Raw genomic sequence first — 17,470 nt, forward strand, 5'->3', positions numbered from 1 at the left:
CCCACCTTTATGACAAAAGGATTTGGGTTTTGTGTGTGTGTGTGTGTGTGATGTATCCATTATTTATCTATTTAGTGTCAATAGTGTGTGCTTTACAAGACAGAAAAAGTAAGGACACTCCCTAATACAAAGACCCTATGATCTAAGGAAGACTGACACATACAAAGAAAGCAGGATATGTAAGAACTAGGAATTTCTTTCTTTCTTTTGATGAATAGTCATTTATTTATTATTATTATTATTTATTAAAGAAAGGGTGGTGGATTGGGGAACTTGTGTGGTGAGGATGTTCTATGCAGAAGGAGCAATATGTAAACACACGAAGAATGGAATGGAAGAAAGAAACACACATGGTATTGGTGCTAGCAGTACTGGTAAAGAAGAGAGGGAGGGAGGTGATGTTGAAAAGGACTAGATTTTTGATTATAGCCTGTCCCTGTAAATAGCCCCGTCATAGGGTGGCTTGGCATTATAAGGACTGGAGGCCTGAGCTCAGCCAATCCTAGCTGCTAAGAAGCCCCACCTGAACAGGGATCAGCTGATTCTCTTACTGATCAGCAAGGAGCAGAAGAGGACGTGTCTGAGAGAGTTACAGGAGCTGCAGAGAAAGGAAGGAGCAGCAAGGACGGCTAGAGACGGAGAGTTTGGCAATAACCTTGGGGGAAAGACCCAGAGAGCAGAGACTAAGGCCAGCAGTGAAATTGCCGTATGCTGTTCTTCTCCTTTTGGTTTGTTGTCTCTTGGAAAATAAATAAAACTCATCTGGAAGGGCCGGCAAGACTGATCTGTTGTGAGTGCTGCTGTGGAGCCTGGAGGAGGGAGAGATGGATGGCAGGGTGCTGCAGACCGACTCAGGCCACAAGGGGGTGCTTGGGAGGAGGTCATGAGCAGGGGAGGAATGGGGTTTGGGAGGAGACAGCTCTACAACCAAGGCCAAAGGGGAACCCTGAATTTGTGCACTCAACAGTTTTCCTGGTATTTCAAGTTCTAGACTCCAGTCTGGTCGGAAGGTGGCTGTTCAGAACCATCCATAAATCACATTTAATTGGGCTGCGAAGTTTCACAGGCACAAGGTCATGCTCTCAGAGTTCAAATAAATTGGAAAACCAGCATCATACATTGCAAGTAGCACCCTAGGCCGGCAAACGGGATGGAACATGACAGGTACCCAGGGCCGGCTTTAGGAAGTGCGGGGCCCAATTCGAACAGTTTCGACGGGGCCCCGGCAGGGATGACTAAAAAAAAAAAAAAAACGTAGAAAAACACGTGGGGCTTGTACTCACCGGGCGGCGCTCCTAGTCTTCGGCGGTGGGTCCTTCACTCGCTCCGGGTCTTTGGCGGCACTGAAGGACCTGCTGCCGAAGTGCTGCCAAAGACCCGGAGTGAGTGAAGGACCCGCCGCCGAAGTGCCGCCGAAGACCCGGAGCGCCGCCGGGTGAGTAAAAATTAAAAAGGAGCCTCTAGCCAGGGAAGGGATTCTTGGCCACTTGCCCCCACCCCGGCAGCCCTGCCACTGGGCGCGGGGCCCTCTTAGGCGCGGGGCCCGATTCGGGGGAATTGGTGGAATTGGCCTAAAGCCGGCCCTGGCCCCATCTCAAAAACATTATATTGGAATTGGAAAAGGTTCAGAAAAGGACAACAAAAATGATTAGGGGTATAGAACGGATTCCGTATGAGGAAAGATTAATAAGACTGGGACTTTTCAGCTTGGAAAAGAGGCGACTAAGGGGGGATATGATAGAGAGCGAGGTCTATAAAATCATGAGTGGTATAGAGAAAGTAAATAAGGAAGTGTTATTTACTCCTCATAATACAAGAACAAGGGGCCACCAAATGAAATTAATAGGTAGCAGGTTTAAAACAAACATGAGAAAGTATTTTTTCACACAATGCACTGTCAACCTCTGGAACTCCTTGCCAGAGGGTGCTGTGAAGGCCAATACTATAATGAGGTTCAAAAGGGAGCTAGATAAGTTCATGGAGGATAGGTCCATCAATGGCTATTAGCCAGGATGGGCAGGAACGGTGTCCCTAGCCTCTGTTTGCCGTAAACTGGGATTGGGCGACAGGGAATGGATCACTTGAGGATTGCCTGTTCTGTTCCTTCCCTCTGGGGCACCTGGCATTGGCCACTGTCAGAGCACAGCTACTGGGCTTCATGGACCTTTGGCCTGACCCAGTATGGCCGCTCTCATGTGCTGATGGTCTCCCTTTACCCCCCAAGCTCCGCCCAGTCTCTCTGCTGACCCGTCCCGCACACTGCAACCATACTTGCTTCCTTCCCGCTTTTTCCTGACTGGGATAGGCCTCCCGCCTGTTCGGCCCGCCCCTTGCTAGCCACGATTGGTCGCTCGCTCTCGGCGTTGCTCGGCAAGCTGGCGCTGCGGTAGGTGCTTTGGGAGGTGAGGCGCGCTCCGTTGGCTGGAGGGGAGAAAGTAGCAAGTTAGGTTCAGCCGGCGGTGTGAGTGAGCGCGGGCCAGACTCGCACTCGGCTATTGTTGCCAGGACAGCTAGTTACCGGGGGCTGCCGGGACCGCGGCGAGAGACAGGCCCAGCGGCAGCCATGAGCGGCGGGGTGTACGGGGGAGGTGAGTGCCCGCCCCCTCCCGCCCATGGAGCTCCACCTCCGAGCCCCTGCACCCCAGGGCTGTTCCCCACGAGCCTCCTCCCGCCCCCCTCTGAGCCCCCCTTCCGAGCCCCTGCCTCCTGCTGCTCCCCCAGGTCCTCCTCCGAGCCCCTGCCTGCTGCACCCCCAGAGCTGATCCTCGCGAGCCTCCCCCTGCTGGCCCCCCTCCGAGCCCCTGCCTCCTGCTGCTCCCCCAGGTCCCCCTCTGAGCCCCCTACGAGCCCCTGCCTGCTGCACCTACAGCTGTTCCCCACGAGCCTCCCCCAGGCCCCCCACCAGCCCCTGCCTGCTGCACCCCCAAGCCCCCACGAGCCTGTGATCTAGTTTGTCCGTTACATTTGCTGACACTTCCCACAAAGGTCTGGGCTGTCTGCAGCTTCCCCCCATCCATGAACCTTTCTGTTCCACTCTCCCCATGCAGCTGTTCCCCACTTAATGCTGCTGTAGTTTCCCAAACCATGAGCCGTCTTGCAGTCGTTCTGCTGCATCTCCCCGCTTCCTGCAGCTCTTTCCATGCCCAGTTGTTTGGGGCTGCTCTGATCCAGGAAGTGACAGCTTTGCTCTAAGCAGTTCTCTCAGCTGAAGTATAGCTCCACCTATGAACACCTCTCTGTCTCTCTCTCTGCTGCAGCTCTCCTTTATTAAAACTTCATTTTCCCCACATAGTTCTTCCCATCAGAGCTATAACTCCACTTTCCATTCAGCTTTCTCTGCTGCAGAAAGGCACAATGCTTCAATATACGTTGCAAGTTTTCATTAAAATGGAAAGTCTAACTAATTTGAAGGCCTTCTTAGTTTTTATCTTTGGTAAATTTCATTGAAGCTTTTCCCACTTGTTAGAACTGTCAGACAGCCAGATTAGTGGTGTCAGGCAACATTTGGTGCTGTTACGTTGGTGGTGGGAAATTCAGGTTAGCACTACAAGAATAAAGATTTATTTGTAAGCCAAGGTATTACAGTCTTGCACCAGAGCTACAAGATTAAAGATTTAATTTTGCCAAACAGGACCCCAATCTTGAGCCTATACAGAGCCTCTTAGGGGATCGGTGCTTAAAAGAATGAATGTATTTCTTAATTTAAACATCAGTGTCTATAGACTGTTACATCTAATTTTAACTTTTTTTTTCTGTTTAATTTCTAATAATCCAAGGAAGTAGGGGCCCACGTAACTTGCTGTTTGAGTAAATCATAACACATTCTGAAAATCTCTTCTAGAAGATGGTTAAATTTTTTCCCCCTCTCTGCAAAAATTGCCTTTTTTGCTTATTCTGAATGAAAGTACTGTTGTTTAGTTAAAATACAATGGCTTTTTTGGATCACTCTTGTGCAACTTAAATTCCTGATAGAAAATGTTCTATTGTTCTTTGCCAACTTTAAATCCTGGTTAAAAGTCGTGGTGGTGGTTTGCACTCGTGTTTTACAAAAAGTATCTTGGCTTGTATGTTTTTGCTGGTAAGCACAGTGTTTTTAGTTTTTGTTATATGACTACTAATTACTGACTGCCTGTTTACTAATAATTCTTACAGATGAAGTTGGGGCTCTTGTTTTCGATATTGGTTCCTATACAGTGAGAGCTGGCTATGCTGGTGAGGACTGTCCAAAGGTAAGAGTCATTGTGACCGTATAAGATTAAAATGTAAACCAGTATTATACGAGCCAGCAAACAAGTTCTGAGTTCGTAGAAAATGTTTTGTTTTTTTTAAATGTATAGCTGAAATGAAAACAGTACGTTGAGTGAGTAAACAAATACACACTGTGTAATTGCCATACCCTGTCCACATTTTACATTGCAGGTTGACTTTCCCACGGCTATTGGTGTGGTACTGGAAAGGGACGATGGCAGCACCCTGATGGAAATAGATGGTGACAAAGGCAAACAAGGGGGCCCTACTTACTACATAGACACCAATGCACTGCGAGTTCCAAGGGAAAACATGGAGGCTATTTCACCCTTAAAAAATGGAATGAGTATGGTGCTCTGTCCTTTTCCTCTTGTTCTTAAAATCTGATCACTAACTTTATATTCAGCTACAAAGTTACATCTGTCATATGCAAAAAATATTAACATTTCATTTGCATTAATATTCTTGGTCTAAAAGTGAAAAACATTTTATCCTAAAGTTATTTTAATTATGAGGCTGTGAACATTTGCTTGATCTGAGGAAAAACTGTATGAGTTGGAATAGGTCCCATCTGATGATGGTGGTGGGGAAAAAGAAGGGGAGGAATGTTATTGGTACAGTAAGCAGTATAGACCTTTGTGAAGCTGCTGAAGTGTGTGAATTTTTAAGACTGTTGCTCAGGAGAAAATTGGTTGGTTGGTTGATCTGTGTGTTTTAAAGTTATGTTTTTAAGATGACTCACTTAACTGTGTCTTTCTGAAAATGCAATAACATTGTCTAAACTGCTGCAACTGCTTTAACATTTTTACAGTTGAGGACTGGGATAGTTTCCAGGCAATTTTGGATCACACATACAAGATGCACATTAAATCTGAAGCAAGTTTGCACCCTGTCCTAATGTCTGAAGCACCAGTGAGTAAAAGCATATTTCCTGTTTTGAAATGTCGTAATGAACAAATTGTCATTGGGATTTAGGAATGTTTTAATCTTGTTTGTACAAATCTTATACAGAATTGTAAGTTAGGAATTTTGAAATTTTTAGACAATTAAGAGGAGGTAACTAGACCCTGCGCGGATACAAAATTTGTATCCACATCTAATCCGCGATCTGCAAACATGGATATAAAGCAGATATCTGCAGATTTGCGGGACTCTAGAGGTAACAATTTAAAAATACTCTGCCGGATTAGTCTCTGCATTTTATTTTTTGTTAGTTTATTTTTTTGTCAGTAACTTGAAATAACCAAGTATCAGAGGGGTAGCCGTGTTAGTCTGAATCTGTAAAAAGCAACAGAGGGTCCTGTGGCACCTTTAAGACTAACAGAAGTATTGGGAGCATAAGCTTTCGTGGGTAAGAACCTCACTTCTGGAGATTTCCATTACTTGCATCTGAAGAAGTGAGGTTCTTACCCACGAAAGCTTATGCTCCCAATACTTCTGTTAGTCTTAAAGGTGCCACAGGACCCTCTGTTGCTTGAAATAACCACTCTTTAGCACATACTGCCCACTCTCTATTCAAATGGAGATTCATAGATTCTAGGACTGGAAGGGACCTTGAGAGGTCATCGAGTCCAGTCCCCTGCCCTCATGGCAGGACCAAATACTGTCTAGACCATCCCTGATAGACATTTATCTAACCTACTCTTAAATATCTCCAGAGATGGAGATTCCACAACCTCCCTAGGCAATTTATTCCAGTGTTTAACCACCCTGACAGTTAGGAACTTTTTCCTAATGTCCAACCTAGACCTCCCTTGCTGCAGTTTAAGCCCATTGCTTCTTGTTCTATCCTCAGAGGCTAAGGTGAACAAGTTTTCTCCCTCCTCCTTATGACACCCTTTTAGATACCTGAAAACTGCTATCATGTCCCCTCTCAGTCTTCTCTTTTCCAAACTAAACAAACCCAATTCTTTCAGCCTTCCTTCATAGGTCATGTTCTCAAGACCTTTAATCATTCTTGTTGCTCTTCTCTGGACCCTCTACAATTTCTACACATCTTTCTTGAAATGCGGTGCCCAGAACTGGACACAATACTCCAGTTGAGGCCTAACCAGCGCAGAGTAGAGCGGAAGAATGACTTCTCATGTCTTGCTCACAACACATCTGTTAATACATCCCAGAATCATGTTTGCTTTTTTTGCAACAGCATCACACTGTTGACTCGTATTTAGCTTGTGGTCCACTATAACCCTAGATCCCTTTCTGCCATACTCCTTCCTAGACAGTCTCTTCCCATTCTGTATGTGTGAAATTGATTTTTCCTTCCTAAGTGGAGCACTTTGCATTTGTCTTTGTTAAACTTCATCCTGTTTACCTCAGACCATTTCTCCAATTTGTCCAGATCATTTTGAATTATGACCCTGTCCTCCAAAGCAGTTGCAATCCCTCCCAGTTTGGTATAATCTGCAAACTTAATAAGTGTACTTTCTATGCCAATATCTAAGTCGTTAATGAAGATATTGAACAGAGCCAGTCCCAAAACAGACCCCTGCGTAACCCCACTTGTTATGCCTTTCCAGCGGGATTGGGAACCATTAATAACAACTCTCTGAGTACGGTTATCCAGCCAGTTATGCACCCACCTTATAGTAGCCCCATCTAAATTGTGTTTGCCTAGTTCATCGATAAGAATATCATGCGAGACCGTATCCAATGCCTTACTAAAGTCTAGGTATACCACATCCACAGCTTCTCCCTTATCCACAAGACTCGTTATCCTATCAAAGAAAGCTATCGGATTGGTTTGACACGATTTGTTCTTTACAAATCCATGCTGGCTATTCCCTATCACCTTACCACCTTCCAAGTGTTTGCAGATGATTTCCTTAATTACTTGCTCCATTATCTTCCCTGGCACAGAAGTTAAACTAACTGGTCTGTAGTTTCCTGGGTTGTTTTTATTTCCCTTTTTATAGATGAGCACTATATTTGCCCTTTTCCAGTCTTCTGGAATCTCTCCCGTCTCCCATGATTTTCCAGAGATAATAGCTAGAGGCTCAGATACCTCCTCTATTAGCTCCTTGAGTATTCTAGGATGCATTTCAACAGGCCCTGGTGACTTGCAGGCATCTAACTTTTCTAAGTGATTTTTAACTTGTTCTTTTTTTATTTTATCTACTAAACCTACCCCCTTCCCATTAGCATTCACTATGTTAGGCATTCCTTCAGACTTCTCGGTGAAGATCGAAACAAAAGTCATTAAGCATCTCTGCCATTTCCAAGTTTCCTGTTACTGTTTCTCCCTCTTCACTGAGCAGTGGACCTACCCTGTCTTTGGTCTTCCTCTTGCTTCTAATGTATTGATAAAAAGTCTTCTTGTTTCCCTTTATTCCCGTAGCTAGGTCTTCACATATTTCAAGCTGGATTTCCTCTTAGAGCCTTTGTTTTGTAATAGCTTTCTCTTGTTTCTTGGGGAGGGTGGGGGAAATGTAAAATTGTAGATGATCTTTTATTATACTAACTAAAAATAGAGATGTTTTTGAAAATCTTTCATTACATCAAGCCCTTCAAAACAGAACCAAGGAGAGTAATACGTATAATGGCAAAGCTTTAACTTGGTTCTCTGGATTACTCAGTGGCCTGATAGATCAAATAAAAATGTAGGAGTAAGAATGTAAGTAGACACGTAGGCTGCAGTTCCCCACCTTACTGTGCTCTAGATTAGAAGGCACAATACAGGAGTCTGAATATAAACCACAGAGGATGCATACAATGAAGATGAAGCCTCCTTTACATACAGTTATTGTAAATAAATTTTTTCCACATTAGTGTGTTGAAAGTGGTGACTTGAAAGGGTCTGGATAGGCTCAGGTAGGGAAGGGTATGAGGGATTGAATTGAGAATGGATGCCTTTCACTTTTCAGCTAGCAGTTCAAAGACACTTGGATATTACAGAGAAAGCATGCTGTAGAAGTATCCATAAACAAAAATAAATTCACCCAAGGCTGGTAGTAAATTCAAGTTGGTGGTGTTTGAAGGCTGTGAAATGAGTTCTTGGTTTCGTTCTAGTTCTCTGTGTATAGATGTCCACGTAACAGAACATACCATCACAGTTGATCTACCTGAAACTGTCAAGAGGGCAGCTACTAAATGCATAGGGAGACTGTGCTACCCTCCCACTCCTAAACATGATCCCTCTAGAAGGGTTGAGGTACAGTGATGGAGTATGGAGCAATCTGCATTGGGGGTTGCCTGTTCAATAGCTAAATAAAGGTCTTCAGTCTGACTCCTAAAATGAGGGCTAAACTCACTTAACAATTGACTTAGAAGAAGTTCACAATAAAATGAGACTTGCAATCCACAGGTGTGCCTTAGCACATTGTCTTTGCCTTTGCTTCAGTAAAGCTATGGTAAGATGCTTTGAGAGCTGGGAAATCTGAATTCAGTTTTCTCCCTTGGGCAAGCCACTTTACATCTGTGTACATGTACATTTCCTCATGTAAAACAGGAGTAACACTTATTTCACAGGAGTGTTTTGGGCTCTTTCATAAAGATCTTTGAGATTCCGATATGGAAGGGGTTCTAGAAGTGTAAAGTAGTAACAACAGAAATAATTTATTATTTTAATAGTTTAAAGTTGAACCTCCTGGAAATGCATGTAAACGTCCTTTAAAATTTCAGAAAGGCCTCCTGTGTTTGTGTATGAGTCTGGAATGAAATGCTTGTTGCACAAAAAGTGAATTCTCATCTAAGGAAATAAAGTTCCAAGATATATATATTTGTTTTGCTTTATGTAACTTTGCAACTGTTCTTAAAGTACAACTTTAATAATCCTAACTTTCTTTTTATATCCTGCTGGCATCCTGTGAGCATACAGTAATAAATATAATGGATCTTGAGGTAAAAATAATATTTCTGTTTTGCCTGTTTACCTATTTTTTTTCTCTTTTGTAGTGGAATACCAGAGCAAAGCGTGAGAAATTGACAGAACTGATGTTTGAACATTACAATATCCCTGCTTTTTTCTTGTGTAAAACTGCAGTTCTTACAGCGTATCCTTGAAATGTTGATCCATGTATTTTTTCCAAGAAATAAAGCAAGCTTCTTCAAAGTGGTATTATTAGAATAAGATAACTTACTCTTTTCTTTCTAACCAAAATGAATATTTCTGTAACCATCCATACGGCTGATGTGAACAGAATAGCTTCCACTTCTGTGCTTTCTCCTTAATGCTCGACTTTGAAAACCCCTTGGTGTGATTCCTATCCTGGGAGACAACTTTTTCTAGTGTATATTTACACCCTATGCTGTTTGTCAGAGCTCAGCATGCCTAAAATGGCTTTGCTCAGATTACTAAAATGCAGTAATTTCGGTCTTCTGCAACAGAAATCTTTTGAGATCACTGATTAAGCCTTACACTGCATTATGTAAATATCTTAAACTAACATGTATGTTTTAATAGGCAGTTCGGAATCTAAATAAATGGGAAATATTTTATTTAGAGATTGCTGCAGAACATTTCTTTGAAATTTATATCATTTCTCATCCAAGGAGCTCAAAAATCAGTTTGCAAATATAAATAAATTAAAGCCTAACATGTATGCAAGGTTGGTACGTATTACCCTTATGTAGAAGGGTAAAGGGATGAACATTGCAAGTCACTTGTGAGGCTAGGAATAGAACTCTTAGGGTCCTCGTTGCTAGTTGTGGTCTAACTATTTGACTGAATTCTCTCCCAAGTGTAAATTCTGTCATTCTCCCTAATCCTTCTGATTAGCTTTGCTAATGGTCGATCCACAGGCCTAATTTTGGATAGTGGAGCAACTCACACCACTGCTATTCCAGTGCATGATGGATATGTACTTCAACAAGGTAAAAAGTTTCAGATGTATAATTTATATACTGTGTTCATTACATTAAGAAATGAGTTTTATTACTAATATTAAAAGAAAATGTGGTATCTTTGAATAGGGAGAAGCTTGTGTTTTTTGTGGAGGGTGGGAGATGGGCTTTTTTTGTTTCAAATGAACAATTTATTGCAGACATCTTGTTCTGTAAGGATTTGACCGTAGTCCAAAATTCTATTTATATTTTGTAGGCATTGTAAAATCACCCCTTGCTGGAGACTTTATTACTATGCAGTGCAGAGAACTGTTTCAGGAAATGAACATCGAGCTAATCCCTCCATATATGATTGCATCAAAGGTGGGAAAGTTAACTGGATTTAAAAAGTGTTCATTTTTCAGAGTGTAGATTGTTGACTGACTGTACTCTTCTACAATTGCAGGAAGCAGTTCGCGAAGGATCACCAGCAAATTGGAAGAGAAAAGAGAAGTTACCTCAGGTCACGAGATCTTGGCACAACTATATGTGTAATGTAAGTAAATCCTTTCTTCTCCCTTGGCCCACAAAGAAATCCCATATGCTAGTGTATATTACAGGAAGCTTTTTGTGTGAGGAAAAATAGAAAACTTTCTGTCTAAAAAAAAAATAGGAAAGGACATTTTTCTTCTTTTTGGAGTGGAGATAGGAGAAATTTTTAAAATCGGTTTAGCTGCTCTTTCATCTTTAGAATATAATTCCATTAGATAATCTTATTTTTGTCTCCTGTTTGAACCTTGCAAGCACTGAAAATTCTAGGGCATTATGGCTTTACTTCCTGGATAGGCTTGTAGGAGTGGTTTTAGTTCGTGCTGATGTTTATAGTTAAATCTGAATTTTTTTTTAATTTGTGTGTGTCACAATAAAATAGTTACAAGGGTAAAAGCATGGAAAGTGCTTGTGTGTGTGTGTGTGTGTGTGTATCAAGTCTTGGGCACTCTCATACTTGCCATCGCCTTTAACGTTCCATTTTTTAATGCAATACAGAAGATCATTGCATGTGATGGGATAAGTTCCTAACAAAGGAGTTACCATACTGGGGTGCACCTTTGTAATCCTAAATCAGATTTCTCCTCCCACAATTCCTTTGTGGGAAACTGAAGCTCTGTCTTGAGAGTCTGCAGGTCTGGTCTTTTGTGTTGTTGCAGTGATATTGCTGAGCTCTTGGTTCTCCATTAGTTAAAACTTCAGCTCTCAATTAGGCTTTTATCATCCGATCATATTCCCAGACAGACACCGCCAAATGGATATATTATTAAATATGAAAATCCATGATAACTGTGATCAAGTCCAGCCTTGATTAAAAATTCCTGAGGGGAAATACTCCGCTGTCATTATGGGATGTGCCCTAGCTTCTGACTTCTTTAAAACCTATTGTGCTTGAAACAATACCTCTTATAGTTGTTTCTAGGGATTTAGCACAGCAAATTACTTATGTACTGAAATGCATTCATAGCTTTTTAAAGAAGCTTTGCACATATTTTGTGCACTCAGTTTTGTGATTCCAAATGTACTTGCTTATGGTTTAAGGCTTTTGTCCAGTTTACATTTATGTAATTATAACATAATACTGAATTCTGAACTGGAATCCTTATAACACACCTTTTTCTTTTATTCTTCTCTCCATAGTGTGTAATTCAGGATTTCCAAGCCTCTGTCCTCCAAGTGTCAGATTCAACCTATGATGAACAGTATGTCATTGTATCTTTGTAAAACTAGCAGTATGTGTATGTCAAATGTATTTATCAGAGTAGGAGTCCATGGTTTCTATTGTTAAGCTTATTGCAAAAGTATGATGATATACAAAATCATTTACTTTTGGTGTTAGGAATACCTTGAATAGCTGGATTAGAGATTACACTTGCCATGCCAATGTGCATAAATTCTAATGACAATCAGAAAGATTGCCAAAAGCACAGGTCATATTAAAATTTGTTCTTTACAATTCTTTGTTTAGGATGCTGTTTAGACTATTCACTGCATTATGTGCATTGTGATTTAGCATCTTTACTTTCTGACCAATGTTCTGATCAATATCAATCTCCAGGGTAGCTGCACAGATGCCGACCGTTCATTATGAATTCCCCAATGGTTATAATTGTGACTTTGGTGCAGAACGTCTAAAAATTCCCGAAGGACTATTTGACCCTTCTAATGTAAAGGTAAAATAATGAAAGTAGTACATTAAAATTTGCAGAAATATAGTTTATTATGAAGCCCTTCTATGCAGCCTTTCCCTTTATATGTGGGTACAGTATGTTATGATGGCACAAAGATTGAAACTATGAAGCTCCGTTTGTATTTACACTGTATGCTTTCCGGGGCTACCTATGTTGGGGGTGGAGTAGTAGAAATGCAATTCAAGATATCAAGCCCTCCCTCCCGATACATCTGTTAGTCTTAAAGATATCTTTAGTCTTAAAGGTGCCCAGGACTCTCTGTTGCTTAATTCAAGATATGTGGTTCTTTCTTTAAATAAAACTCATGTGGTGCTGAGATCATGGTGATGAGTGTGAAATAAAAATTTAGATAAATTAAAAGATTTTTGTCTGCAGAGCTTTTAGACCCTTGTTCATTCACTGCTTTAACGTGCCTTGCTGTTTTGAAGCACTGATTTGTGATTTACTAATTTTGTTCCAGGGCTTATCTGGCAACACAATGCTGGGTGTTAGCCATGTTGTTACCACAAGCGTTGGAATGTGTGATATAGACATCAGACCAGTAAGTGCTAGTCAGACATGAATTATCTAAAGCATAGATATTTTTCTGCATGGTTACAATATATTTTAGCTATGAAATTTACTGAAGAGGCATGGACACTTGCCATCAGTTAAAATGGAGATCTTGACCTCTTGAGGTGCCTATACATTATCATCTACATGTTGTGTAGCTATTAGGGGAATATGCAGATAAAACACATCTGAAGATAACTGTTCCCATGGTTTGAGAAACACTAAACCAGATTCTGACCTCTGTTGCACTGATGGAAATGCAGAGACTCCATTGAAATCCTGCGTTACTCTTGTTTCACACTGGTGTAATGAAACAGATAAATAAAATGGCATGTTAAATATCCAGAGTTTGATGACTCTACAATGTGCAGTGGGTAGCTTCAAACTGTCATTTTAGGTGCATAGCTTTGTGACTATTCAGCCCCAAATATCTGAAGATTAAATAGTTTGATATTAACTCACTGTATGGTGCAGGTGGAAAAAGAAAGCATAAAATTAAAATTCTCCTTTTTTGCTTCCACCAACACCATCTGTTAAAGAGCATGCAACATTCAGCTGTGTGCAGTTCTCATGTTGGCTGCACATGGGTTGGTCCATCCATTGCACTTCCTTAATTGCAAAGTCAACCTGGCTGGGTAGGCTGTGTTCCGTCTTTGGCAACTGTCATATTAGTCAATGTAAATATAATATTGACACACACAATTTTTTTTCTAATGGGGAAAAAATCCTTCCTTCCTTGTGTTCTTTGTGGATGGTACATCTAGTTGTGCGTTCTTGTATCTCAGTGTGTGTGTGGGGGCGGAGGAACAGGGGGAGTATGAAAACAAGCTGATCTAGAAGTACTAAAGGTTAAAACAGTAAATAAAAGCCATTTAGAATCAGTCATCAAACTGCCTGTCCCCCAATGTATCTTTTAAAAGAATTATTTTTCACGTGGTAGAAATGATTGTACTAATAATGGTGTAACTTTGTCTAGATGTCAAGTGTACTTTTACTGCTGATCATATGTACTCCTGGCATTTTCTTTTCTCTGCATTATGAAAACAAACGTTTCCAAAATACATTCAGAATGAACTCTTGTGTGTCACATTTTTCTCTTTCCAGGGCCTCTATGGCAGTGTGATCGTAGCAGGAGGAAACACTTTAATACAGAGTTTTACAGACAGACTGAACAGAGAGCTCTCTCAGAAAACTCCACCCGTAAGACAGCATATTAAATTGCTGCTTTGGGTCATTTTTTGGTCTGTGTTTTTCCTTGTACATGCTGTTGCATGGTGTGCATGCCCTGTCCTCCTTAGGGTAGGTCGGGGTAGTGATACCACCGCAGTTAAGTCTATCAGACAGTCCTTAGGCTGAGAGCAGCACAGCCCAGACGCCAGAGTCGTCATGGCAGCCCTGGAATACAGGACTGCGTGGCCTAGTGGCCAGAGTCTATGCGGCTGCCCTTGGAGTCAGGGCTGTGCGGCCTAGTGGCCAGAGTCAGGGAAGTGGGCCGCCACCTAATGGTGGGTGGCAGCCGGGTAGGGGGACCCAAGCCCTCCCTCTCCACTGGGTCCCAGCCCAGGGACCTATTGGTGACAGGAGTGGCCCTCACCCAGTCAGCAGGGAATCCTATCGCAACACACTGACCTTGCTCGGGTGTTGGATACCACTCCCTTCGCCTTCCTGGGCCATTTCCTACCGCATCTCCCATGGGCAGCAACCTGTACAGCGCCTGGGTCTTCAGGTTCCCTGGTGGGGGTAACTCCCTGGAAGTCCAACTCCCGGGGATCTGCTGGAGATAGCAGTTCACCAGTCTGGTCCCTGGGTTCTCCAGTTCCCACAGTCTCTAGCTGTAGCAGCTCCTAGCCTGGAGCCTCTATCAAGCATCTTCTCCCCTCAGTAGTCAGTCTAGAACGAGCTGGGCTGCTTCCTTTTATACTACGGCAGCAGTTAGAGCATGTCCAGCACGGTCTGAGAGGCAGGACTTCTGCCACCCTTGTGGGGTTAACCTTTTCTTCTCCAGTGTGGGCTATCACACATGCCTATACAGGCACTGACTGCTGTATTGCAGCTTTGATTTCATTAGGATTATTCAGTGGCCACGGAATGCTTTTTTTTTTGGTAAAAGGCAGAAGCGAGAGATTCACTGAAGTGTTAGCACCTCCATTGTGTTTCTAATCCTCAGGTTTTTTTGCAAATGTAACTAATCTCGTAAAGTAGGAAGTATTATCCAATTAGTATGTATTGGGACAACTGAAGGAAAGATGTCACAATTATGAAGGCTACAAAGGTAATCAATGTCATCGTCAGGATTGGAACATTGGGGCTTGCAGGCAATCCAGTCTTGTGCTCAGACTGCTTGACCCAGCCCCTTTTTAGCTTTAATGACTAAAGCGGGGCCACAAGTTGCAGACTGTTGAAAAAACGTATCCTGTTTCAAAGAAACTCAATGCAATTTGGAAACAAGTAACAGCATAAAACAGACCAGCAAATACTTAGCTAGTTTTAAAATACTGCATGTCTATCCCTACTTTCAGATAACGATTCTGGCTATTCTGGGCTGTGTAAATATTCCGGAGCCATAGTGATAATTTCCCCTAATCATCTCTCTCTTCTGTTGTGTTGCTGCTAACCCATTTCCAAGGCTATTTCACTGATTCAGTTTAAGCTCATGTTAATATAGAAGCTTTGTTCTCCGTGGATTGCACACACAAGTCAGACAGGCTACCAATAAACAGCAACCTGCTTCTTCATTTAACCTGTAATTTTTGGAGCACTGGACTCCAAAGTGCAAATCAGACAAGCTCCACATTACAGAAAATATAATAGAATTAGTATCTTCGACTTGTGTGTCAACAGATGAATTAAACACTTTGAATATTTGTCTGTAACGCAGTCCTAAGACCTCTTCCTCCCCATCCCCTTCAGGGGAAAAAGTTTTGAACCTTCAGTTGAGCTACCTATCAGTTTGACCTTGCTAATGTGTATTTTTTTTCTCTGTTCAGAGTATGCGGCTGAAGTTGATAGCAAACAACACAACAGTGGAGCGGAGGTTCAGTTCATGGATTGGTGGTTCAATTTTGGCTTCTCTGGTCAGTAAACATACATAGCTTTGGGAAGGGATGCTGAGCAGCATCATTAGCTGAAAACCTAATTCCATAGGAGTCTTCTTAGTGATTGAGTTTCATAGCAGCTGCTGCTCCTGTAGTAGCTCTGCTGAGCATGGTGTGGGAGGGGAGAAACCTGATGATGAAATAATGAATACTCTCTGCATAAACCTAAAGAATCTTAATTAAGCTCCTTTCCTTGCCTCCAAAGGGGAAGGAGGTGGGGCTCCTGAGGTATTCTCTTGCTTGGTCTTTAGAAAACTACATGCCATCTAGAGCATTCTAAAAGTACTAAACTTGCAGGATCAGGCCCCAAAATACATCTGAAAAGCAAGTTGCTGAGCACACATGAGACAAGGATAGCAGGGAGTAGTTTAGTAATATCCAGAGAGGGGGTGGAAGCAACAGTTGATGTGACAATCTTCCCTAGTTGCTTAACATGCAAACCCCAGTTTAAAGATAGCTGGAGCCATGGTCCTGTGCTGCAGCCTGAAAAATATAAAGGCTGGTTTGCTTTTCATGCTGTCAGAGCTAATGATACCCTGGGTACAGCACTGAGTTGTTGTTTTTTTCCTGTTTTGCAGGGTACCTTTCAACAAATGTGGATCTCTAAACAAGAGTATGAAGAAGGAGGGAAGCAGTGTGTAGAAAGGAAATGCCCATAGACCTCACACTATGAGAAACTGCTGCCTTCCCAATGCTCCTTATGTTTCATAGCTTTAGTGTACTCAGGAATGGGATGGAATCTTTTGTAGAAAGTTTATACTGTTTTGGTTTTTTGCATACTTCAAGATCCATTTTTACAAACCTTAGACATTGTTTAAAAGGCCTAACTGGTCCCGTCTCAGAAAATGGATGTTTCATCCCTTGAAATGCAATAACTCTTATAAGTATTTTATAATTTTGTATAAATGTCTATTTTCTCTAAAAATCTTTTCCTGTGGGTAGCTTTACAGGTTAGCTGGTAGATGCAATACTTTGAAATGCCCTTGCATCAAATTTATTAAAAAAATCTTGTCTACTTTTACAGATTAGTCTTCCCTGTTGATATGCTGTCCTTAACAAATTACTCTAATTTGTCTTTTAAAAAAAATAAAATGGTCCTGTTTTCACATTTTGAGCAACACTGTTTTTCAGCAAGTACTCATACTCTTCTGTAATTAATAAACAATCCAGATGGAAAACTATTTTTTATACTTCTGTCTATCTTAGGCAGCCCATTTCAACCTAAATTGTGAAGCTGCTGCAATAGCACTAGCCTTGTAGTGGAAAATGTTCTCTTGATATTCTCCTCTTTCATGGTGTACTATGAAGTAGTTAAGGCCCAGAATATAGGCTATGTATAAATTTGGTTCTAAAACTATTATGAATAGAAGTGAGTTCATTTCAGTGAATATTTGGCATATACTGTACTTTCCACCTTCAGAGGTATGAGAATGCACTTAGCTTGGACAACGTGTGTGATCTAGGTTCCTAGCATCCTCATTTTAGAGATTGGGAACCTGAGGCAGAGAACAGTGACTGCCTAAAGCCACAGAGGAAATTTTGTGTCCAAGCTTGGTTTACAACTCAAGACCACCT

General features: G+C 41.8%; 1 protein-coding gene across 1 annotated transcript; it reads left to right on the forward strand.

The window, feature by feature from the left end:
- The first annotated feature begins 2,451 nt into the window (after positions 1-2,451).
- Positions 2,452-17,063, forward strand: ACTL6A (actin like 6A). The gene is made up of 14 exons (XM_065410721.1): positions 2,452-2,588; positions 4,153-4,229; positions 4,420-4,594; positions 5,060-5,160; positions 9,142-9,239; positions 9,965-10,059; positions 10,286-10,392; positions 10,475-10,564; positions 11,698-11,759; positions 12,116-12,230; positions 12,709-12,789; positions 13,905-14,000; positions 15,788-15,874; positions 16,474-17,063. Exons 1-14 carry the CDS (start codon positions 2,564-2,566, stop codon positions 16,552-16,554), a joined length of 1,290 nt encoding a protein of 429 aa, XP_065266793.1. The 5' UTR covers positions 2,452-2,563; the 3' UTR covers positions 16,555-17,063.
- Positions 17,064-17,470: the final 407 nt, after the last annotated feature.

Source organism: Emys orbicularis, chromosome 9, assembly GCF_028017835.1.
Source record: "Emys orbicularis isolate rEmyOrb1 chromosome 9, rEmyOrb1.hap1, whole genome shotgun sequence".
NCBI classification, from domain to species: domain Eukaryota; kingdom Metazoa; phylum Chordata; order Testudines; family Emydidae; genus Emys; species Emys orbicularis.

Excerpts from the sequence above, each read along its gene's own strand:
- ACTL6A (XM_065410721.1), top strand. The coding sequence starts at position 2,564 with ATGAGCGGCGGGGTGTACGGGGGAG. Across the intron at positions 10,565-11,697 it reads GGCACAACTATATGTGTAAT|TGTGTAATTCAGGATTTCCA; the intron begins GTAAGTAAATCC and ends TTCTCTCCATAG. Across the intron at positions 12,790-13,904 it reads GTGATATAGACATCAGACCA|GGCCTCTATGGCAGTGTGAT; the intron begins GTAAGTGCTAGT and ends TTCTCTTTCCAG.